The sequence below is a fragment of the Diceros bicornis genome, chromosome 2 (assembly GCF_020826845.1).
Source record: "Diceros bicornis minor isolate mBicDic1 chromosome 2, mDicBic1.mat.cur, whole genome shotgun sequence".
NCBI classification, from domain to species: domain Eukaryota; kingdom Metazoa; phylum Chordata; class Mammalia; order Perissodactyla; family Rhinocerotidae; genus Diceros; species Diceros bicornis.
In genome coordinates, this window is record NC_080741.1 from 52362334 (window position 1) to 52382547 (window position 20214).

Consider the following 20214-nt stretch of genomic DNA (forward strand, 5'->3'; position numbering starts at 1 on the left):
CCTTTTGAAGAGCTCGGGGTTAATGCCTTACTGGGCACTAAAAAACTTGATGAGCTCAGCTCTCAGCTTGTTCTTTAAAACTTTCTTTTTGGACTTGGCTTTCTGACAGGTTAATACTCTTCAGAATTGGCTGGCAGAGTTCAACATGTGGCTCCCAGCTCCTGAAGCCCTTCCAGCTGACAACAAGCCTGAAGAAGTTCAGCCTCGGTTCTTTAAAGTTCACATCTTGAATGATGAGCACAAGTAGGTGGCCTGCCCTCTCCTCTTTGCCCCTTTCCTTTTAGCCTTCTTCCCAGGATCCACATGTCAAGGCAGTCTATTTGGATATATGCCCTGTCCTCCCAGATTCCTTTTGGTTTCTTTTTTTTGGACTGCTTTCTTTTTTTCTTTTTTTTTTTTTGAGGAAGATCAGCCCTGAGCTAACATCTGCCAATCCTCTTCTTTTTTGCTGAGGAAGACTGGCCCTGAGCTAACATTCGTGCCTATCTTCTTCCACTTTATGTGGGATGCCGTCACAGCATGGCCTGACAAGCGCTGCATGGATGCGCGCCCGGGATCCGAACCCGGGCCGCCAGCAGGCTTAACCGCTAAGCCACAGGGCTGGCCCCATCCTTTTGGTTTCTTGATGTGTCCCTTTCTCTCTTCTTGCTACTCATTTTTTCTCAGCCTAGCTTTTCAGTAAAGTCAGAGTTACGTAGCCTGGGAAATTTCTTGTGTTCTGCTTGAAGAAGCTTTTATGCCCTGAAAAATCTGTGTGCATGGTCAGATTTTCCCATTTATATAGTAATAAAATTCAACATGATAAAGTGAAACTTTCCGTTTTCTAACTTTTCACCTCTTACATTTCTCTTTTCTTAGAAACCTAATCATCAGTCTCTTCTTTTAAGCACAGGTCTGCCGTTGACCTTTAATGGTACAACTTCCAGGCTTTGAAAGGTGCAAACCTTTCTTTGTTTTAGATTTAAATAAAATTGTTTTCCATTCCATAAATTCAACCTGATTTCCAGAAATCTAATATCAATGGATAATTGAGAAGGTAGACTTTCTTTTCTGTAAAGGCTGCCTTTTATGATGTTTGGTCACGCACATCAAAATGAGGAGACTGTGAGTGGCCCCACAGGTGGTTGATCACCTGCTCTTCTTTCTTAGATTTCAGGACTGTTAGTTTACTTGCAGTTAATGAAAGACAGGCAGGGCTCAGTTGTTTAGGAGTGGAGGGACTGTGCTGAGTGTCATCTGATTTCTGCTACTCTTTCTCCTTTACTGCTTGTCGGTGGCTCTTTATTTACCAGGGCTTGGGCAGGTGAAATGCAGAATGTTCCCTTGCTTTTACTACCTTGTATTTATTATGGGAATAACTTGAAATTCTCCCTCTAATGTAGAATTGTAGTCATGCATGTACATCCAAGGAGGTTGTCACTTTTGCTTGCCTTGTGCCATTGAATTTCTGGTTTTTGCTGTTTAACTCTCATCGGTGACCCAGTTCATCCTTAGTAAAATTAGTATCTTTAGGATACTGGGAAAGTTCTTGGCAGCTGACCAGCCCTGTGGTGTTGCTACATGAAGTCTTTGGCAATAAGAAATTCTAAATATACATCAACACAGCTTTGATTGTGAGAAATTCTTCCTGGGGAGCAGTGGAAGCAGTAATATTTTCTCTCTGTTCACTCTTGCAGGACAATGGCAGCTCGTGCTAAAGTGATGGCTGATTGGGTGTCAGAGGGTGGGGTACTGCTGATGGGGTACGAAATGTACAGACTCCTCACTCTGAAGAAATCCTTTGCCATGGGTAGACCGAAGAAAACCAAGAAACGTTCTCACCCGGTCATCATTGATCTGGATGAGGAAGATCGACAGCAAGAGTTTCGGAGAGGTGGGCAGCCTTGTCCTGAATACTCTTAGGCATGTTTCAGGGAAAAAGAAATAGCACCTACTCAAATGTGAAGCATTATTGATGTGAGTTGTGTTGTTGTGAAACAGAAGTCCTGATCCCCAAGATAGATGGGATGACCTCCACTGGCTCTCAGAAAGTACTCCTTTCTCTGCAGGCAGTGGAATTCTGGTTAGGCCAGGCCACAGACTGGCTCAGGGAAGATTCCCCTGCCTGTCTGGCCCTGTTTCTCTCACAAAACAGCTGGGAGAGTAACTGCTTCCTTGACCACTTCTTAGAGATATTCTGAGATACCATTTGGAAAATATTTATAAAGTATTTAAATCACTAATATACAGAGTAGTAATAATGTTTATGAATTTATAAAAAAAGAATTTATCCCATTTTTTTTAAGTGAAAGCCATTCTTCTTGTAGTTCTACTTCCTTTTCTCAGGGGCCTTTGCCTATTTGGGGAAGAAAGTTTTTTTTAGAGTTCAGAAGCTGTTTCATTTTATAGGTCTCTTCATCTATGAGATTACGTTTGTTCTAGGTTTGCTTCTGTGGTAGAGCTGGGATGAATTTGCCATTTAGCAATGACTGGCGAGTAACTCCGAGAAGACCTTATCTTTTAGCTAGCTCCCACCAGCCAGCCCTCAGATGGCGCCAAGATACTGCCAATGGTGAGAGCCGACTAAAGTGTCTGGATTATTCCTATCAGTTTCATCCAGACTCATTTTCAATCCTAGGCTGATACTCTATAAAGACATTCTCTGCTGCCCAGTTGGTGTAAGCCCTAAGAATGCAAGTCAGTTTTGCTCTTAGCCTAAAGGGAAAAAAAATAACGAAAGGAAAGGGGAAAAAGGGATATTTACTGCGAGAGTCAACAGGCCAGGTTAATGTGTCACACCAAATGCACAGAAGCTTGGATGGCTGGCTCCCTTTCACCAATGAGGGCTGACTCTTGCTTTCCTGCTTCCTTCATTTCTTCTATCTCCTCCAGGGTGCACCCCTACTTCTCATATTGTTGACTAAGAGCAGGCCCTCTCACCCTCTGACTCCAGATCCTCTTCCCTCCCTAGAGTTTGAGAAGGCCTTATGCCGCCCTGGCCCTGACGTGGTGATCTGTGACGAGGGACACCGCATCAAAAACTGCCAGGCCAGCACCTCACAGGCCCTGAAGAACATTCGCTCTCGCCGTCGGGTGGTGCTGACCGGGTACCCCCTGCAAAACAACCTCATCGAGTACTGGTGCATGGTAGACTTTGTGCGCCCAGACTTCCTTGGCACCCGGCAGGAGTTCAGCAACATGTTTGAACGCCCCATCCTGAATGGGCAGTGTATTGACAGCACGCCTCAGGATGTTCGCCTCATGCGGTACCGGAGCCACGTCCTGCACAGCCTCCTGGAGGGTTTTGTGCAGAGGTGAGCCATCCTCAGGGCCCTGTTTTCTGAATCCTCAGAGAGCCCACGGTGTAATGGCATGCCAAGGCTATCCTGAAGGAGAAATGTTGTTACAGTGAGAGGGCCCCTTCCTAGTGGGGCAATAGTAAAACTTTGCTTTTACTGAATAGCTTTTCCTGAATAGCTAACAGGATGGATAGGCACTGTTTCATCCTGTGAAAGTTTGGCCTAGAAGTACTTCTCTCAAAAGTTAATCTTTGCAGTTTAGGGATTCCCGCCTTACTTGTTGAGAGAAGCAAGAGAGAGCTAGCATTCTGTTGACTTGGGTGAAAGAATAGAAGTGGTTCTAAGGGGCATGGCCTTGACAGTTTCAGCATCTCCATAGATGTAGCTTAGGCTAGTCTAAAGTGTTCCCCTTGTTTTTCCTTGTTAGGATGGCATGTGAGAGAAAGATTAGAGAAGAAGCCCTAGATCAGGGTAAGAACCTGGAGTTCCCCTGGTTTCTGGAGTGGACCTGAGACAGGTCACTCTGCCTCTTTGCTTTAGTTTTCATCCTTAAAATGAGTTTCTTCTTGATGGTTGCTGAACCAATCCTCATTATTGCAAGGCTGCTGTGAATGTTGAGATCCTCAAGAGGGAGGTATGGCAGACGTGCAGGTTCTGTTTTTATCCTGCACTGACCCCTCCTGGCCACACTGCCATGTCAGTTCTGATCTTTACCTTTGTAGGAGAGGCCACACTGTGCTGAAGATTCATCTCCCTGCCAAGGAAGAAAATGTGATCCTGGTGCGGCTCTCCAAGATCCAGCGAGATTTGTACACACAGTTCATGGACCGCTTCCGGGACTGTGGTAGCAGTGGCTGGCTGGGGCTGAACCCCCTCAAGGCTTTCTGTGTGTGCTGCAAGGTGTGTTGAAGCCTCAGGGAATACTGAGGTACAGAGTAAGGATTCACATGGTCCCAAGGGAATTACTCCTGCTGGGAGTCCTTGATAAAGGGAGAATAAAGTGATATTCCAAACTTGAGAAATCCCTTCCTTTCTCACTGATTTTTTTCACTCGGAAAAAGGAGGTGATGGAGGAACTCTGTGTGGCAGAGTTTTTGACTGCTAGCATAATCAAGATTCAAGAAATATATAGCTTAGACAAGTTATTAGGGGTACCTTCCATTTGATTCTATATTTAATCAGATTGAGAACTCTTTCATCCTGATAATACTTGAGATGGTTTGGGGACAGCAGGGCCCAGGTATCTTTAGCACTAAGCCTCATGAGCAGGTTGATGAACCCTGACTTGTCTTTGATCCGGCGAAGCGCTCCCTCTTGCCTCATGAGGAACCTGTTTCTCTGACAGCTCTCAGCTGACCCATTGGGTATTATTCCCAATTGACCACTGCTTTATAAGTCAGCTGAAGAAGGTATGTGTCTGGGGATAGATGGGGTTTCAAAATATTTCTTTGGAGCCACAGTCCAAGACCAGGGCCAGGAAGCTAAAGCAGACATGGTCTGTGAGGATGCTGCAGTGCCAGCATACCCTTCCTACCTGCCCACCTCTCCCCCAGGAATTCTCAACTCCTACCATGAATAGTCGCTGAAATGACTTATGGTTGGTCATCTGTAAGTCAGATACATTTGTCCGTAGGGAGAGATTGGTCTTGTTTCATACAGTAGTTGACTGTAGCCACACAGTGAAAACAGGGACGTTCTTTCTCTTATTTAAATAAGAGTGCAAGGCTTGTGACACAGTCTTTTTGATAATATACCAAACATACTGGCATGTCCTCTAGTATGGACTCTCCCATTCATGTGTCATGGTGATCAGAGTTGGTTAGTGAAAATGAATGTGCAGGCTGTTTGGCTATGTGGGAGTTGGGGATACTTTAATTTCTGATGTGACAGTGTGTGCTGTGGGAGTTATGTATTTGAGCAGGTGCATGTTTCCAGACTCCCTGGGACACCTTTAGATTTTTCTCTGTCCTGTGCCACCTCTCCTTTAACTTGAACCTCAGATTTGGAATCACCCCGATGTGCTGTATGAAGCCCTTCAGAAGGAGAGCCTAGCCAATGAGCAGGACCTAGACGTGGAAGAGCTTGGCTCAGCGGGAACTGGTGCCCGCTGCACGTCACAGGGAACGAAAGGCAAGGGGGAAGACAGCACCTTGGGCTCCTCAGTGGGAGAGGCAACCAACAGCAAGTTCTTACAAGGGGTCGGCTTCAACCCTTTCCAGGAGCGAGGCAACAATATTGTCACTTATGAATGGGTGAGTCAAGTAGATCCTTCTGCAGCCATGGACCACTGCTGAGAATGAATGGTGCAGAGCCTGCGTGGGGAGAGGGTGAGGGGGTGCACAGTACACTATACTGCCAAGGTCTCTGCAGGGAACTGTAAAGGTTGCTCATGAGCTGCTGTCTTGGAGGGAGAGAATTTTATTTCTAGTGACCTGGCCATGGACCTGCTCCAAGCTGCCTCATTTCTCTCTTGCAGGCCAAGGACCTTTTGACTAATTACAAGACTGGAGTCTTAGAGAATTCTCCCAAGATGGTACTGCTTTTCCACCTGATTGAAGAAAGTGTGAAGCTTGGGGACAAGATCCTTGTGTTCAGGTAGGAAGAGAAATTCCCAAGCGATGCTGTGTGTCTATGGTAAAGAGTAACATAGCCCCTGTAGAGGGAGACTGTCTGGGGTCACTCAAGCCCCCTTTTCTCTCTCCATGCCTCTGCAACCCAGTACTTCTTGTGAAGACCTTGCATTTCATTTCTTTCTTGGAATTTCTTTCTTTGCCCAATATGATTTCTCTGGAGAGAACAATTTAAAACCCGAGGCTAACATTGGAGATCTATAGTCTAATTCTTCAAATTGTGGCCCAGGCCAAATCTGACCTGTGACCTGTTGTTTACAGCTTGAGAACTAGTTTTTACATTTTTAAGACTTTTTTTTTAAAAAAAAGGATATGCAGCAGAGACTATATGTGATCTGCCAATCCTAAAAATATTTACTATCTGGCACTTTACAGAAAATGTTTGCTGACCCCTGGTCTAATCTGCTTCTATACCTCCTCAGCATTTTTTTTTTTTTTAAAGCTTTGTATATAAGGCCAAATAAGTAATGTGCTTTGTTCCAGAGTCACATTCTCAGTCTGACCAGAGCTTAGAGTTCCATCAAGGCCTGATTCCTCAGGGAAACAGACATAAAGTAGATTGCTTCTCCTTTGTTCTGACTAACTTATCTCCAGTGACAGCTAAGTGGCAGGAGCCTTGCTTAGGAGCCTCAGAGTCAGGGTTCCCATGTGTGACACACTCGGGGAGGACAACAGTGATTCTAACTTGGGGAGAGCCTAATGTTCCACTGGCTTTATGGATCACTTCTGAGGAAGCTGGCTCTATAACTTGGAAGCAGTTGAGTAATTCTGTCTTCCTACTAAGACCCGTAATATTGCCTGTGGCCTATAATTAGATCTAATGTATATTCATGCAGTGTTGTTTTTTAATGCTGATGCTATTTGTTACTATGCACTGAGCCAAACCCCAGAATTTTTCAGTTGAGGAAGTAATAGGGTAAAGAATTTTTTAGTGAGGTGGTAGTGATAAGTGTGTGGCTGACTCTGCTCCCATTATGAACTAGGGAGAAAATCCTTGGTGGTTCTTTGTAGGTTTACCTCTTATGGGGAGTAGGTTGTGGGAACTCCCACTGTCAGAAGGCTGTGTGATTGTGGGCATAGTGGGGAACAAGATTCCCTTGGGTTTGGGAGCCTTCTGAACCAAACATTGTCCCTTTCAGCCAGAGCCTTTCCACCTTGGCTCTCATCGAGGAGTTCCTAGGGAAACGAGAAGTACCCTGTCTACCTGGTGCCGAGGGGCAAGGAGTACAGAAGTGGGTTCGAAATGTCAGCTACTTCCGTGAGTTCATTGCTGCTTTGTTTCTGGAGCCTTGACAAGGTCTGCTTAAGGGTTTCCTTTCCTTCTCTCTCTTCTTCTCTTTTCCTACTCCATTCTCCATCAAAGGCATAGGAGTATCTGTGATTAGCCAAGGAGCAGGGAGATACTGAGAGCGAGCTCCTGTGTGTGGGGCATTGTACTAGAGGCTGGGGGGCTTAGGTGAGATAGCGGGAGTGCAGAGAAGTAGAAGGCATAGGCCTTGTCTTCATCTGAGATGGGACAACTTGAGGAAAAATACAAAGCAGCACTGATCAAGTGCCCTAACTAGGGTTCTAAGGAGGACAGAATCATGGTGGTGAGGCTGATTGGAGATGGCTTCCTGGAGGAAGTGAAACTTGGACTGGACTCACAAAGATGGGGAGAATTTGAATATACAGAGCTAGTGTGGCCCAAAAATCATTCTAGGTGGAAGGAGCACATTGAACACAAGCCTAGATCGTGCATTCTTTATGGAGGAGATAGTGTCCCTAAAGGGTGAAAATTGGTTCTTGACGGGATGAAAAATATCTTAACTTTTTAAAAGTATAAAAAACAAATATGTCTACAGTAAATAGACTTATACAGTATATCTATGGTATTAAAATTCATGATGATTGGGAAAAAATGTATTAAAAAAAGGCTCCTTAAGGGAGTGGTAATGAAAAAAAAAGTTGAAAAATATTTACCACAGGCACTTACCAAATATTGACATTTGGATCAGATAATTCTTTCTTGTAGGGGGCTGTCCTGTGCATTGTAGGATATTTAGCAGCATCGCTGGTCTCTACTCACTAGGTAGCAGTATCATCCACTCATTATAACAACCAAGAATGTCTCCAGACGTTGCCAAATGTGCCCCATAGGATGGGAGGGTGCAGAAATCACCCTTATTAAGAAACATTGGCCTAAAGGAAGGATTTAGAGAAATGGAGGTTCAGGGGGTGGTGAGTAGACCCCCAGCACAGGGTCTGGCCTCAAGCCTTGTGTTGACTATAGGCTTGCCCAGTGAGTCAGTGCTGAGCTGTCCTTGGAATTGTGGGAACTCAGGTTGGAAAGGTAGGTTGGGGTGCTGATCAAGAGAGCCTCTAATCCCAGGCAATTAAACTAATGCTTCCTATAACAGTAGTAATTCAGTTCTCCATGTGGTATTTCATACCCTTAGCTTTGCTCTTTTCTTTACTTTGCCTGAGGTGACAAATACAGCCCCCCCTCTTATTCATGCTTCTTCTTAACTGAAGGTTACTTTTTCTCCTTCTTTTGAGCTTCCTTCTTTTCATTCATATGTCCCATTTCACATCTCCAGATCTATTCCTTTTATGTCTCCTTATAGCAAGTTCTTAGCCTTAGGAGCTTGTTAACAATGCAGATTGCTGGTGGAGGGACATCATCAATATCAAAACATAAAACCCTTGGTCCTTCTTTATTCACCAGGGTTCACAGGACTGAGGCAGAGAAGTCACCCTGAACGGGTGTTTACCAAGCTTCCATATTTAGGGTGATTCTTAGTGCACTCTAAATTCTAGGAACCTTGGCCTTAAAATTGACCCAAGATACTAAACGGAGGAACATAGTTTATAATCTTTGTTGCACATGAGAATCACCTTGGGGGTATTTTTAAATTATAGATACCTGGGTCTCATGGTGGACCCATGGAATGTTCAGGGGGTGGAATCTGAGTACTGTAGTTTGTGTGTGTTTGTTTTGTTTTCAAAACACATTTGCCCAGTGACTTTGCTGTGTACCCCTACCCTCATCTGTCCATTTCTTGTGGTTTTCCTTCTATCCTAGGGCTAGATGGTAGCACCCCTGCCTTTGAGAGGGAGCGGCTCATTAATCAGTTCAATGATCCCAGCAACCTCACCACCTGGCTGTTTCTTCTCTCCACAAGGTGAGTGGATCTTGAGAGGGGAGGTCAGAGGGCTGTGTTCAGGGCAATTGGCCACGTGGGCAGGTACCCCAAAGGCTCATCCAAGTTCCGTCAGAAGAGATCTGCTCGGGTTTATGACTTGTTTTTGAGGTCAGAGAGAGGACCCGAAAAGGAAGTTGTGTTAGAAGGGCAATCATGATAGTGTCATGAAGTTCTTTGAGACCTTCATTAACAATGGTCATAATTAGTTTTTCTCTCAGGAGTGTTCTGAGGCTTAAACAATGTGATGAATGTGAACGTGCCTTAAAAATTAGAAAGTGCAATCTAACTGTAAAAGGCTGATGGCGTTATTTGTCTTATGCCAAGCAGCTCGAAGGCTGTGCTGCCTACTGCCTTCAGAATGCCTTTGATAGGGTATGAACCAGTCATTCTCCTAAGTTGTTAGACTAAACACACCAGAAACATCTGTATGCAGACGTTTCCCCTCAGCAAGTGACATCACTCTGGGGCCACGATGTGGGCCTTACTCGTTACAGAGGGGTGGAGAGTGGGTTTTCTTTCTGAGCTGGTAGGTACTTCCATGTTGGATTTTCAAGGCCTACTTTTCAGTGCTTGAAGAATGTACACAGCAGGACAGCAGAATTCTCCAGTATGTTGTGCTTAGGACAAAGAGGATGATATTGGGGTAGGAGTCACAGAGAGTAAAACCAATTTGAAAACCATCTTTAAAACTAAAAGCTCTGTGATTGTCGGCTTGTGTTTTAAAGGGCCGGGTGTTTGGGCGTGAATCTGATTGGTGCAAACCGAGTGGTGGTGTTTGATGCTTCCTGGAACCCTTGCCATGATGCCCAGGCAGTATGTCGGGTATACCGTTATGGCCAGAAAAAGCCCTGTCACATCTATCGCCTTGTGGCTGATTTCACCCTCGAAAAGAAGATCTATGACCGTCAGATTTCCAAGCAGGGCATGTCAGGTGGGCCATCTTCCAGGCTCAGAAGAGGCACATTTGTACAGGCTACCATCCTTATTGTATCAGGGGTGGGAGCGGAGGGGCAGGCTGTGGGAACACAGGTAGGCTTTCAATCATAGAAAGCCAGCAGTTCCTCCCATCTTGTTGTGATTCAAATAATTGCTTAAGAGGGGATTGACCTCAATTTGTTGAAGGTGGGTTTAATGATAAGAGCTGAGCTAGTTATGCAGGTTTCTCTTAGGATATTTGCGTTTCACCAGGGCCTCAGACCTGGTCTTTGACTTTCAGATATGGGATGGCCTGAGGTGGTTTAGATATTAGTGACAATTATACCACCACAACCTCTCTTCTTTCTCTCTGCAGGCCTTTGTAGCTTTGCTTTTGCAGTCTTCTTTGCCACGTACTGACTTTCTCCATGTCTTCTCCACTCTAGATCGGGTGGTGGATGATCTCAATCCAATGCTGAACTTTACCCGGAAGGAGGTAGAGAACCTGCTGCACTTTGTTGAGAAGGAGCCAGCTCCCCAAGCATCCTTGAATGTAAGGGGGATCAAGGAGCCAGTCCTGCAACTTGCCTGTCTGAAGTACCCTCACCTCATCACCAAGGTAAGAACCTGGTATGCATGCAGTCCCTGGTACGGCAGTCTCCATCGAGGGAGGCTTGTCTGGCAAGCTTGTTTCGTTCGTCTGAAGTTTTGTTTCATGCAGATGACTTATACTCAACTGGTTCTTTTCCTTGTCCCATGCAGTGCCCCCCCAACCCCCAACCACCTACCCTCACCCCTAATCTGGTCCTAGAAATGCTGAGCTCAGACATGTGGACTAATTTGGCCAGTGTGAGTTTCCCTAGCAGCAAGACAGGGCAAAAGTTCTGAAAATTTAGTTTGTTAATTCTCTGAACACTCTCATCTTTTTGATATGGAAGGCAGATGGGTTGTCTAAAGCTGGTAGGTTAGATTTGTGAATTACACTCTTGACGGAAAGACAGTAAACCTGCCTGTGTGTCTGTAAGCAGGCTCTTTGCTAGTGCTGGAGACAGCCAGCCCTTTCTTAGTTTCAAAGTAAGGCTCATTGTATATCAGTCATGTTGGCATGAATACTGGTAATTAAATCAACAATCTTCCTTTTCCCCAGGAGCCTTTTGAGCATGAATCATTGCTCCTTAACCGAAAGGATCACAAGCTGACCAAGGCCGAGAAAAAAGCAGCAAAGAAAAGCTATGAGGAAGACAAACGCACATCGGTTCCCTACACCCGTCCATCATATGCGCAGTATTACCCCGCCAGTGACCAGAGCCTGACCAGCATCCCCGCCTTTAGTCAGAGAAACTGGTGAGTCACTGAAAGGGGAGGAAGGTCTGCTGCTGGGCCCAAACCTTTCAATTGGTTCCTTTTTTAGATAAAGGGAGAGCCTACAACTTGCTTTTTGGCTGCTATAAACTGACAAGTTCTGCTCTTGGATTAGGTGCAGAAGAAGTTCAGTAGTCCTGGTGTTTTAAGTGGCTCTGGCTGGAAGAGTGAGCTGCTGGCCTTGTGACTCAGGAGAGTCCTTCTGGACTCCTGGGGAGATGCAGCTTCCCAAAACACAGAGGTCCAGCCCTCCTGCACAGCTGCCTCCTATCCACAGCACCTTGGTCCTAGACCTTGCTTAGCAGTGAAATTCAAGGGTGAAGGCCAGGTACTCTGTGGGTCTTGGATTGCAGTCAGGGAATTCTGCTGCTCCTAATGGGATTTCATTCTGTGGTTGTGCCATGATCCTGAGCAAAAAGCTTTTCTTGAATACAACTTCTAGAACTGTTCAGAATATGAACAGGATGAAAGCCACTTGCTAAGCAGAGAGAGAGGCTCTTTGTAAGATTACAATTACAGGTGCTGGCCCTGTGGCCTAGTGTTTAAGTTCGACGTGCTCTCTGCTTTGGCAGCCCAGGTTCAGTTCCTGGATGCGGACCTACACTGCTTGTCGGCGGCCGTGCTATGGCAGTGACCCACATACAAAATAGAGAAAGGTTGGCACAGGTGTTATCTCAGGGCAAATCTTCCTCAGAAAAACAGAGAAAAAAAGAAAAAATAAGATTACAATTACAGAACAGTTATCTATGTTTAATATTTTTTCTCATTTCAAGACAGTGCCTCATAGCCCTTACCAGATCAGCTGCCTGAGTGAGTGGTTTGCATTTTTAAATTGTTTGATTATCTTGAATTAAAGATAATTATTTTATTTGAGGAGGGTAGATTTAAAACTTTTTTCTTATGAAGATTCCATGTAAAAAAAAAAACTTGCCAAGTGAGATTCTAAAGGAACTAAAACTATGTAAGATTTTATATAGGACTCTAAGTTTTGGTGAATAAATTTGCTACTTTTTATGTACAAGATGCTTTCAAGTAGAAAGTCGCTCTATTTCAAAACCTTCAGACTTTATTTCTGTGTCATTTTCCAAGATACTGTTGCCTGGGAATGTTCTCCTCTCATCCTCTACCCCTTTTTTCTCTTTTCTGGGCTTTTCCGCGTAACAGCAAGAATGGCCGAAGCCTGAACCCATGAGAGAAAAGCCATGTTGGGGGAAGATGTGACAAATGGGCTGTGCTGTGAGGAGATGTCAGCTCCGTTTCTGGCCCAGCTGTGGCCCTCTGGGAGGCATCAGCCTCTCACAGCATTTGATGAGCCATCCCATGATCCTGCTGATTTCTTATCCTGTCTGGATACACATGAGGAGGCCTTCCTGCCCAAATTCCTAGCCTCAGCCCCTGCAGAGTATGGGGCTTGGGCTAAGTTTCTGTTACCCTTCTGACTTTTGATCCTGGGAAGAGTCTCATTGACATTGCAGGGCCCCTAGCTCCTGTAAAAGCCACCTTGGGCAGACATTGAGGAAATGGGCCACAGACCTGGTGAGCTTGCTGTGCTATCTGGCCTACTTGGGAATGTGGGAGTCCATAGGGCCCAGGGGGCTGCCCAGAGGTTCCTATAGCAACCTGAGAGCAGTGTGATTGAGAAGTCATGCCAACCGACTCCAACAGCAGAGTGATGTATAAGTGTTCTTTTATATGCCAGTCTTCAGTCAGATGAGGAAGAACATACCAGTCCAAGGACGTCTCTTTCCCGGTACTAAAGACCAAAGATGCAGACTTCAGAAAGCTTGTAGACAGGGACTTAATTTCAAAAATCTTAAATCAGGAGTAGCTTTCTCAAGGTACTAACATCCAGTTGAAAGGAAGATGAAGAGGGAGGAATACGTCGTTGACCATGGGGTAACATTTTGGCATTTTGGTAGTAAGAGACGCAGAGCCAGTGCTTAGGCTGGTCATGGCCGTGTGCCGTTGAGAAGTCTGGTTTCTGTGCACAGCGTTTTGGCTGCTGCTGCTTTTGTGGTGGTCATGACTAGAGGGGCACTTTGGAGACTGGCCCCAGGAGGAGCTCAGTGAAAAGTAAAACAGAGGAGAGAGAAATGTCTGCATTACTTATTAAAACTTGAGGTTTCAGAGAGTAAAGATGGTTCAAGTTGGACAGAGGGTCTCTCAAGATCACCTGAACATGTGGCATCACATGGCCCTTTTTCCTGGAGTGAATGAGAAAATTCCACCCATTTGTCGTCAATTTAGCATACACTGTGTTCTGAAGAACTTTTCCTCTCTTATTGCATCTTTGCCTCTTCCTGACTTCCCTCCAAGGACTAATTCCTTATGTCTGTAGACGGTCCAAATTCTAGAGGAGCAGATGTTGCTTCACATCTCCAAAAAGATATTATTTCACTGATATATGATTCTTCTTAGACTCTGAGAGGCTTTATCCCTCACTGCCTCCCTGTCTCTGCTCTGTCCCAGTCCTGCCTCTAGTCTCCTTTTGAATTGACCATACCCTGCAGGTTCTTCTGATCCTTCTCTCAGTGGCAACTGAGGCTGTAGAATGGGGAAGTCTGGAGAGGCTCTGCAGCCTTTGTAGAAAGGTAAGTAAAGGCTGTTCTGACAAACTCTCTTAGTGTGCTTGTCTTTCTCTCACAGGCAGCCAACGCTGAAGAGTGATGAGAAGCCTGTGGCCAGTGTTCGTCCTGTACAGTCCACCCCCATCCCCATGATGCCCCGGCATGTCCCACTGGGAGGCAGTGTAAGCTCTGCCTCCAGCACAAATCCAGCTATGAACTTCCCAATCAACTACCTGCAACGTGCAGGAGTCCTTGTGCAGAAGGTGGTCACCACAACAGGTTGGAAACTCCTGGGTTCTCTTCTAGGTGTGCTGTCCCTTTTAAAATTACTTTGTTCATTCAGGAAGTATTTATTAAACACATTTTTTAACTAGGTCTTACTTCATTGGCACTATAGGTAAAAATAGAGAAGACAGCAGTCCCTAATCTTGAAGAATTTGCATTCTAATGAAATATCTTAAGAATAATGACATGGAACTGAGTTTTCTTTAATATGGTAGGTGGGATAGACTCTGATCACTGCAGAGATTGTGGAAATATCACTGGGACACAGGGTCTTCTGAGAGAGATGTGAATGTATTGAGTCCTGCCTGACTGTAGGGTCAGTTGGATATAAAGGACAGCTGTCAACCTTCCTGAATGTCACTTGCTTCTTTCTTTGTGAGTGTGATGTGGGTTGAGCTTGGTGTGCTGGTGGTAGGAGGTGGGCAGCCCATCCAGCCCTGCGATTGGTTCTGTGATTCAGGATAATTGGGAAGGAAAGCATTTCATGATGCTGTTTTTCATCTTGTTATCCAGAAATATTCATGATATGTAAATTTTAATGAAAATATCTTTTTTTAAAAAATTTTTTGTTTATTGCAGTAACATCGGTTTATAACGTTGTATAAATTTCAGGTGTACATCATTATACTTCTATTTCTGCATAGAATATTTCTGCATAGATTACATCATGTTCACCACCCAAATACTAATTACAACACATCACCACACACATGTACCAAATTATCCCTTTCACCCTCCTCCTTCCCCGCTTCCCCTCTGGTATCCACCAATCCAATCTACTTGTTTTCCAGTTCCTTTAGGTGCATTGTTAGATTGTTTATTTGAGATTTTTCTTGTTTGTTGAGATAGGCCTGTATCGCTATAAACTTCCCTCTTAGAACCGCTTTTGCTGTATCCCATAAATTCTGGCATGTCGTATTTTCATTTTCATTTGTCTCCAGGTATTTTTTGATTTCCTCTTTGATTTCTTCATTAACCCAGTCGTTGTTCAGTAGCATTTTGTTTAATCTCCACGTATATGTGGCTTTTCTGATTTTCTTCCTATAGTTGATTTCTAGTTTCATACCGTTGTGGTCAGAAAAGATGCTTGGTATTATTTCAGTCTTCTTAAATTTATGGAGACTCGTTTTGTGGCCTAATATGTGATCAGTCCTGGAGAATGTTCCATGTGCATTTGAAAAGAACGTGTATTCTTCGGTTTTTGGATGGAATGCTCTGTATATATCTACTAGGTCCATCTGTTCTAGTGTGTCGTTTAAGGCCAGTGTTTCCTTATTGATCTTCTGTTTGGATGATCTATCCTTTGTTGTAAGTGGAGTGTTAAAGTCCCCTACTATTATTGTGTTACTGTCTATTTCTCTTTTTATGTCTGTTAATAATGGCTTTATATATTTAGGTGCTCCTACGTTGGGTGCATAGATATTTACAAGTGTTATATCCTCTTGTTGGATTGTTCCCTTGATCATTATGTAATGCCCTTCTTTGTCTCTTTTCACAGTGTTTGTTTTAAAGTCTATTTTGTCTGATATGAGTACTGCTACCCCAGCTTTCTTTTCATTGCCATTTGCTTGGAGTATCTTTTTCCATCCCTTCACTTTCAGTTTGTGAGTGTCTTTAGGTCTGAAGTGTGTCTCTTGTATGCAGCATATATATGGGTCTTGTTGTTTTATCCAATCAGCCACCCTATTCCTTTTAATTGGAGCATTTAGTCCATTGACGTTTAAAGTAGCTATTGATAAGTATGTACTTACTGCCATTTTTTAACTTTTTTTTTTTTTCTCAGTGTTTTAGTAGTCCTTCTCTGCTCCTTTCTTCTTCTATACAGAATTGATGGTCACTTTAGTTTGACCTCTGTCTGAAAGCTGTTCTCTTTAATTCCCCTCCTCCCTCCTTTTATGTTTTTGTATCATATCTAACCTCTTTTTTGTGCATTTGTATCCATTACGTTCTTATCATGGAAATAGATAATTTTTCCTATTTGTGGTCTTCTCTTTTCCCCTTAAATCAGTCCCTTTAACATTTCTTGTAGCACTGGTTTCTTGGTGACAAACTCCTTTAATTTTTTTCTTGTCTGGGAAATTTTTGATCTTTCCTTCCATTTTGAATGATAACCTTGCTGGATAGAATATTCTTGGTTGGAAGTTTTTTCCTTTTAGCACTTTAAATATATCGTGCCATTCTCTTCTAGCCTGTAAGGTTTCTGCTGAGAAGTCATCTGATAGCCTTGTGGGGTTTCCTTTGTATGTAACTTGGCATTCTCTTGCGGCTTTTAGGATTCTCTCTTTATCTTTAACTCTGGATATTTTGATTATGATGTGTCTTGGTGTGGGCCTCTTTGGGTTTATCTTGTTTGGGGCTCTCTGTGCTTCCTGTACCTGGATGTCTGTTTCCTTCCTTAGGTTAGGGAAGTTTTCATCTATTATTTCTTGAAATAGATTCTCTGCCCCCTTGTCTCGCTCTACTCCTTCCGGGACACCTATAACACGGATGTTAGTGCGCTTGATGTTGTCCCAGGGGTCCCTTAGACTGTCCTCACTCTTTTTAATTCTTTTCTCTTTTACCTGTTCAGCTTGGGTAATTTCTTCTAGTCTTTTGTCCAGCTCACAGATCTGTTCTTCTGTATCCTCTACTCTGCTTTTGAGTCCCTCTAGTGAATTTTTCATTTCCAGTATTGTATTCTTCATTTCTGATTGGTTCTTTTTTATATCTTCCATTTCTTTGTTGACATTCTCACTGAGTTCATCTATTCTTCTCCCCAGATCAGTGAGCATCCTTAACACTCTTAGTTTGAACTCTCTGTTGGGTAGGTTGCTCATTTCTGTTTCACTTAGTTCCTTTTCTGGGGTTTTGTCCTGTTCCCTTACTTGGAGTGTATTCTTTTGCCTCCTCATTTTGCCTCTTTCCCTGTGCTTGTGTCTACGTATTAGGTAGGTCAGCTAGGTCTCCTGCTCTTGAATAGGTGACCTCATGTAAGTGATGCCTTAGGAGGCTTCCAGTGTGTTTCCCTCAGTTCTCAATGTTCCAGGGGTCACCTCTATGTGGGCTACGTGTGTCTTTCTGTTGTGGCCTGTTTGCTCTCCCTGTAGGCACCCAGGGAGGCCGAGTTATGCTCCTGGCCAGATGTTGTAATGCTCAGCTGCTTGTAGTTGTCGTGGGCCCTTCAGTCTCTTTATCAGGTGTGGGGAGCCCCAGCACAGTGGGCTGCAAGTTCTAATACCACATTTGTGTTGCAGTATTTCTTTTAAGTGAGTAGGCCCCCAGCGTGGCAGGTTGTTAGGCTCAGGGCCTTACAATTGCTGTAAGCCTCTAGCCTATTAGGTCTCTTGTCAGCTCTCTGAGGATTGCACCTGGGTGGGGCTGGCCTCAGGCACAGGAGCATCCAATTGTTTCAGGCTTTGGAAGGTGGGGCAAACCCCCTATGTGGGTCTTTGAGAAGCACAAGTCGTCTGCAGCTGACAAGCCCTGCCGCCCACAGGTCCATACACACAGTCAACACAGTCCTGCCCCATGTGGGCACCCTGACCTCCCGAAGTGGACCCAGTCTCTCCATGGTGGGAGCCCCACACACTCCGCCACCGCCCTACACTCTCCACCCACTCCTTGTGCATGCCCTGCCCCACTGAAGTCGGCTCAGTTGCCAGGCTGCAGAGAATCCAGTCACCAATCTATGCAGGCCCACAAGTTGCCTGAGGGCTTGTTTTTGAGTGTGGCCAGTCTCTAGGGTGGGCTGCCTGCCCTGGCTGAGCTGGATTAAATTGGTGCTCTAGCGGGTGGGGCAGACCCTGGGCTAGCAGGCCCCAGGGAGAACTCCAATGGCCTCTGTGTCAGCACACCCACACCAGGCCACAACAATGGCCGCCGCCAATGTCCCAGTCCCTGGAGAGGTCTCACCCCTCACCGAGATGCACTCAGGGCCTATTAGGTGAGTCTCTTTTCACCACAGCACTGTGCACCTTTCTTTCTGGTGATTTTAGGTTGCTTTCTGAAACTGGTGAGTTTGCACGTGGGCCCTTTAAGAGCCGGTTTTAGTTTCTTTGTGAACCGGGTTTTCTGGGGGTACTCCCCAATGTTTTAGTAGCAGGCAAAGTCAGATATTATGCCACTCGTCTCGATTGTGCTGGGTCCACAAAATGCCCACAGTGGAGGCGCTCCCCGGCTCAGGGCCCCGCTCCTCCAGGGAGGCTGCGTACCTGTGGGCTGCTCCCGGCGGCCGTGAAGCTGGGGGCTTGTGAAGGCGGCATTTTTCCTCTCCAGAAGGGAGTCTCTGCCTCTTCTGCCTCAGTTAGGATTGTCCGTTGTTGCAGGAGTTCCTCTTATCCAGTTTTCAGTTCTGTCTCAGGGGTAATTTTTCCACGAGTAGTTGTAAATTGGCTGTGTCCACGGGAGGAGGTGAGTTCTGAGTCTGCTTACGCCGCCATGTTGACCTCTCCCCTAATGAAAATATCTTAATTGATTTTTTTGAGTATGAAAATAATGCGTGTCCATTGTAAAAAAAATTTGAAATGAGTAAGAACAAAAAGAGAGCCTCTTGTAATCCTGCTTTTCTGCTGATTCTTGAAAATACTCTTCATTCTTTAGTTAGGTGTGGAGTAATGCCACCAAGGAAGAGGATGAGGCCACTTTTGGAGCCTAAAGTAATGGGCAGCAGATACATGCAAATAGCTTAGGGAGGAGGACAAAAAAATACATAGAAATAACCATTTGAACTAAAACATTTTGTTAACCAAAACCTCTATGAATTCTTAATTAAATCACGAGAAATTGATCAGAAAGATGGTCAGATTTCTAAAAACTTTCTTGTTTTCACAGTATTCTTTATTTAGATAATTGTGAGAGGTCCTGCTTGCTTCACCTTTCTTGGTTCTGACCTCTGCTCCACTGAGAGGCTTTAGGAAAACTGTTGAGGAACGGGGCTGGATGTGGACTTGGCATTTTCTTTCCCTCCTTCAGTCAGGCCCGTGTAATCTAAATCTAAGGTTTGTGTCTTCAATAGATATTGTTATTCCTGGACTCAACAGCTCCACAGATGTACAGGCAAGAATTAATGCTGGTGAGAGCATCCACATCATCCGTGGGACGAAAGGTGAGAGCCTGACCAAGCGGCCCATCCCCTGCCTTTGGTTGAGAGTGCTGGGCTAGGAAGCAGAATACATATGGCTTAAGCTAGAGGAGGGATAGGAGTCATCCTATAAGAGTGTCATGTGTAGGGAAGCATGAGAAAATGACCTTTCTAGGAGCTAAACAGAGTTGGAGTGGGCCCAAAGGATATCTGTTAGTGATTAAAAGAAAGGAGTTAGAGTCCCTACATCCCTGTATTTTGCCATCATTTTTATGGAGGATCTTCGGGTGGGTTTGGATAGACACAGTGTTTTGTGTTGGTCTCAGCCTTTTGTTAATGATGCCTATTGGCTAGCAATGCCTGAGGTGCTCACCTCCCATGTTACTTGTGGTGAGCCCCCACAGACATTTCCTCGGAGCTAATGTTGTGGCTGGACCAGCCCTTGTGGTTCTTATGATTGCAAGATGCACCTCAGCAACAACCATTAGGGGACTTCGAAAAAGCAAGGTTTATTACTCATAGGTCCTGGGTACATGGCATGGGATGGTTAAGGGCCACATAGGGAGGTCATGGTGGAGTGGGGTGAGAGAGCGAGCAAATGAACGAGCGCAGACCTGGGTATCTGCCTTTATTAGGGTCCAAAAGTGGGATGGCTAGGATTTCGCCAGTTCGTTCTTTATTGGCAAATTTAAAACATAAGAGCAGGAATTAGGGCATGGCAAGGGAAAAGCGGGGACACTCAAGGGGCAGTTATCTAGGTTACCCTGGGCTTTCTAAAAGGGGAACTTCACGGGTAGGGGCAACCTGGTTCCTTATCTAGTGGTTTAGCTAGTAGCTGTGTCATACAGCTGCCAATTTGTTTGTTTGAGATGGATGTCTTGGAAATGGATGCCTCGGTAATCAAAAGCTTAATGTCTGGCACTTACAGTACAC

The 20214-nt window shown here is 44.8% G+C and overlaps 1 protein-coding gene across 7 annotated transcripts in view; it reads left to right on the forward strand.

Annotated features, from left to right (window-relative positions):
- The window catches only part of RAD54L2 (RAD54 like 2), a 106931-nt gene that overhangs the window by 81822 nt on the left and 4895 nt on the right, over positions 1-20214 (forward strand). For 3 of the 7 annotated variants that reach the window (XM_058559721.1, XM_058559739.1, XM_058559730.1), the window contains 13 exons: positions 110-243; positions 1677-1873; positions 2933-3293; positions 4001-4178; positions 5279-5530; positions 5755-5873; positions 7048-7166; positions 8973-9072; positions 9819-10024; positions 10455-10627; positions 11156-11352; positions 14017-14243; positions 19216-19305. In XM_058559721.1, coding sequence (XP_058415704.1) covers positions 110-243; positions 1677-1873; positions 2933-3293; positions 4001-4178; positions 5279-5530; positions 5755-5873; positions 7048-7166; positions 8973-9072; positions 9819-10024; positions 10455-10627; positions 11156-11352; positions 14017-14243; positions 19216-19305 — 2353 coding nt within the window. The remainder of the gene's footprint in view (positions 1-109; positions 244-1676; positions 1874-2932; positions 3294-4000; positions 4179-5278; positions 5531-5754; positions 5874-7047; positions 7167-8972; positions 9073-9818; positions 10025-10454; positions 10628-11155; positions 11353-14016; positions 14244-19215; positions 19306-20214) is intronic. The other 4 variants (XM_058559757.1, XM_058559748.1, XM_058559766.1 and 1 more) reach the window with 4 other exon arrangements.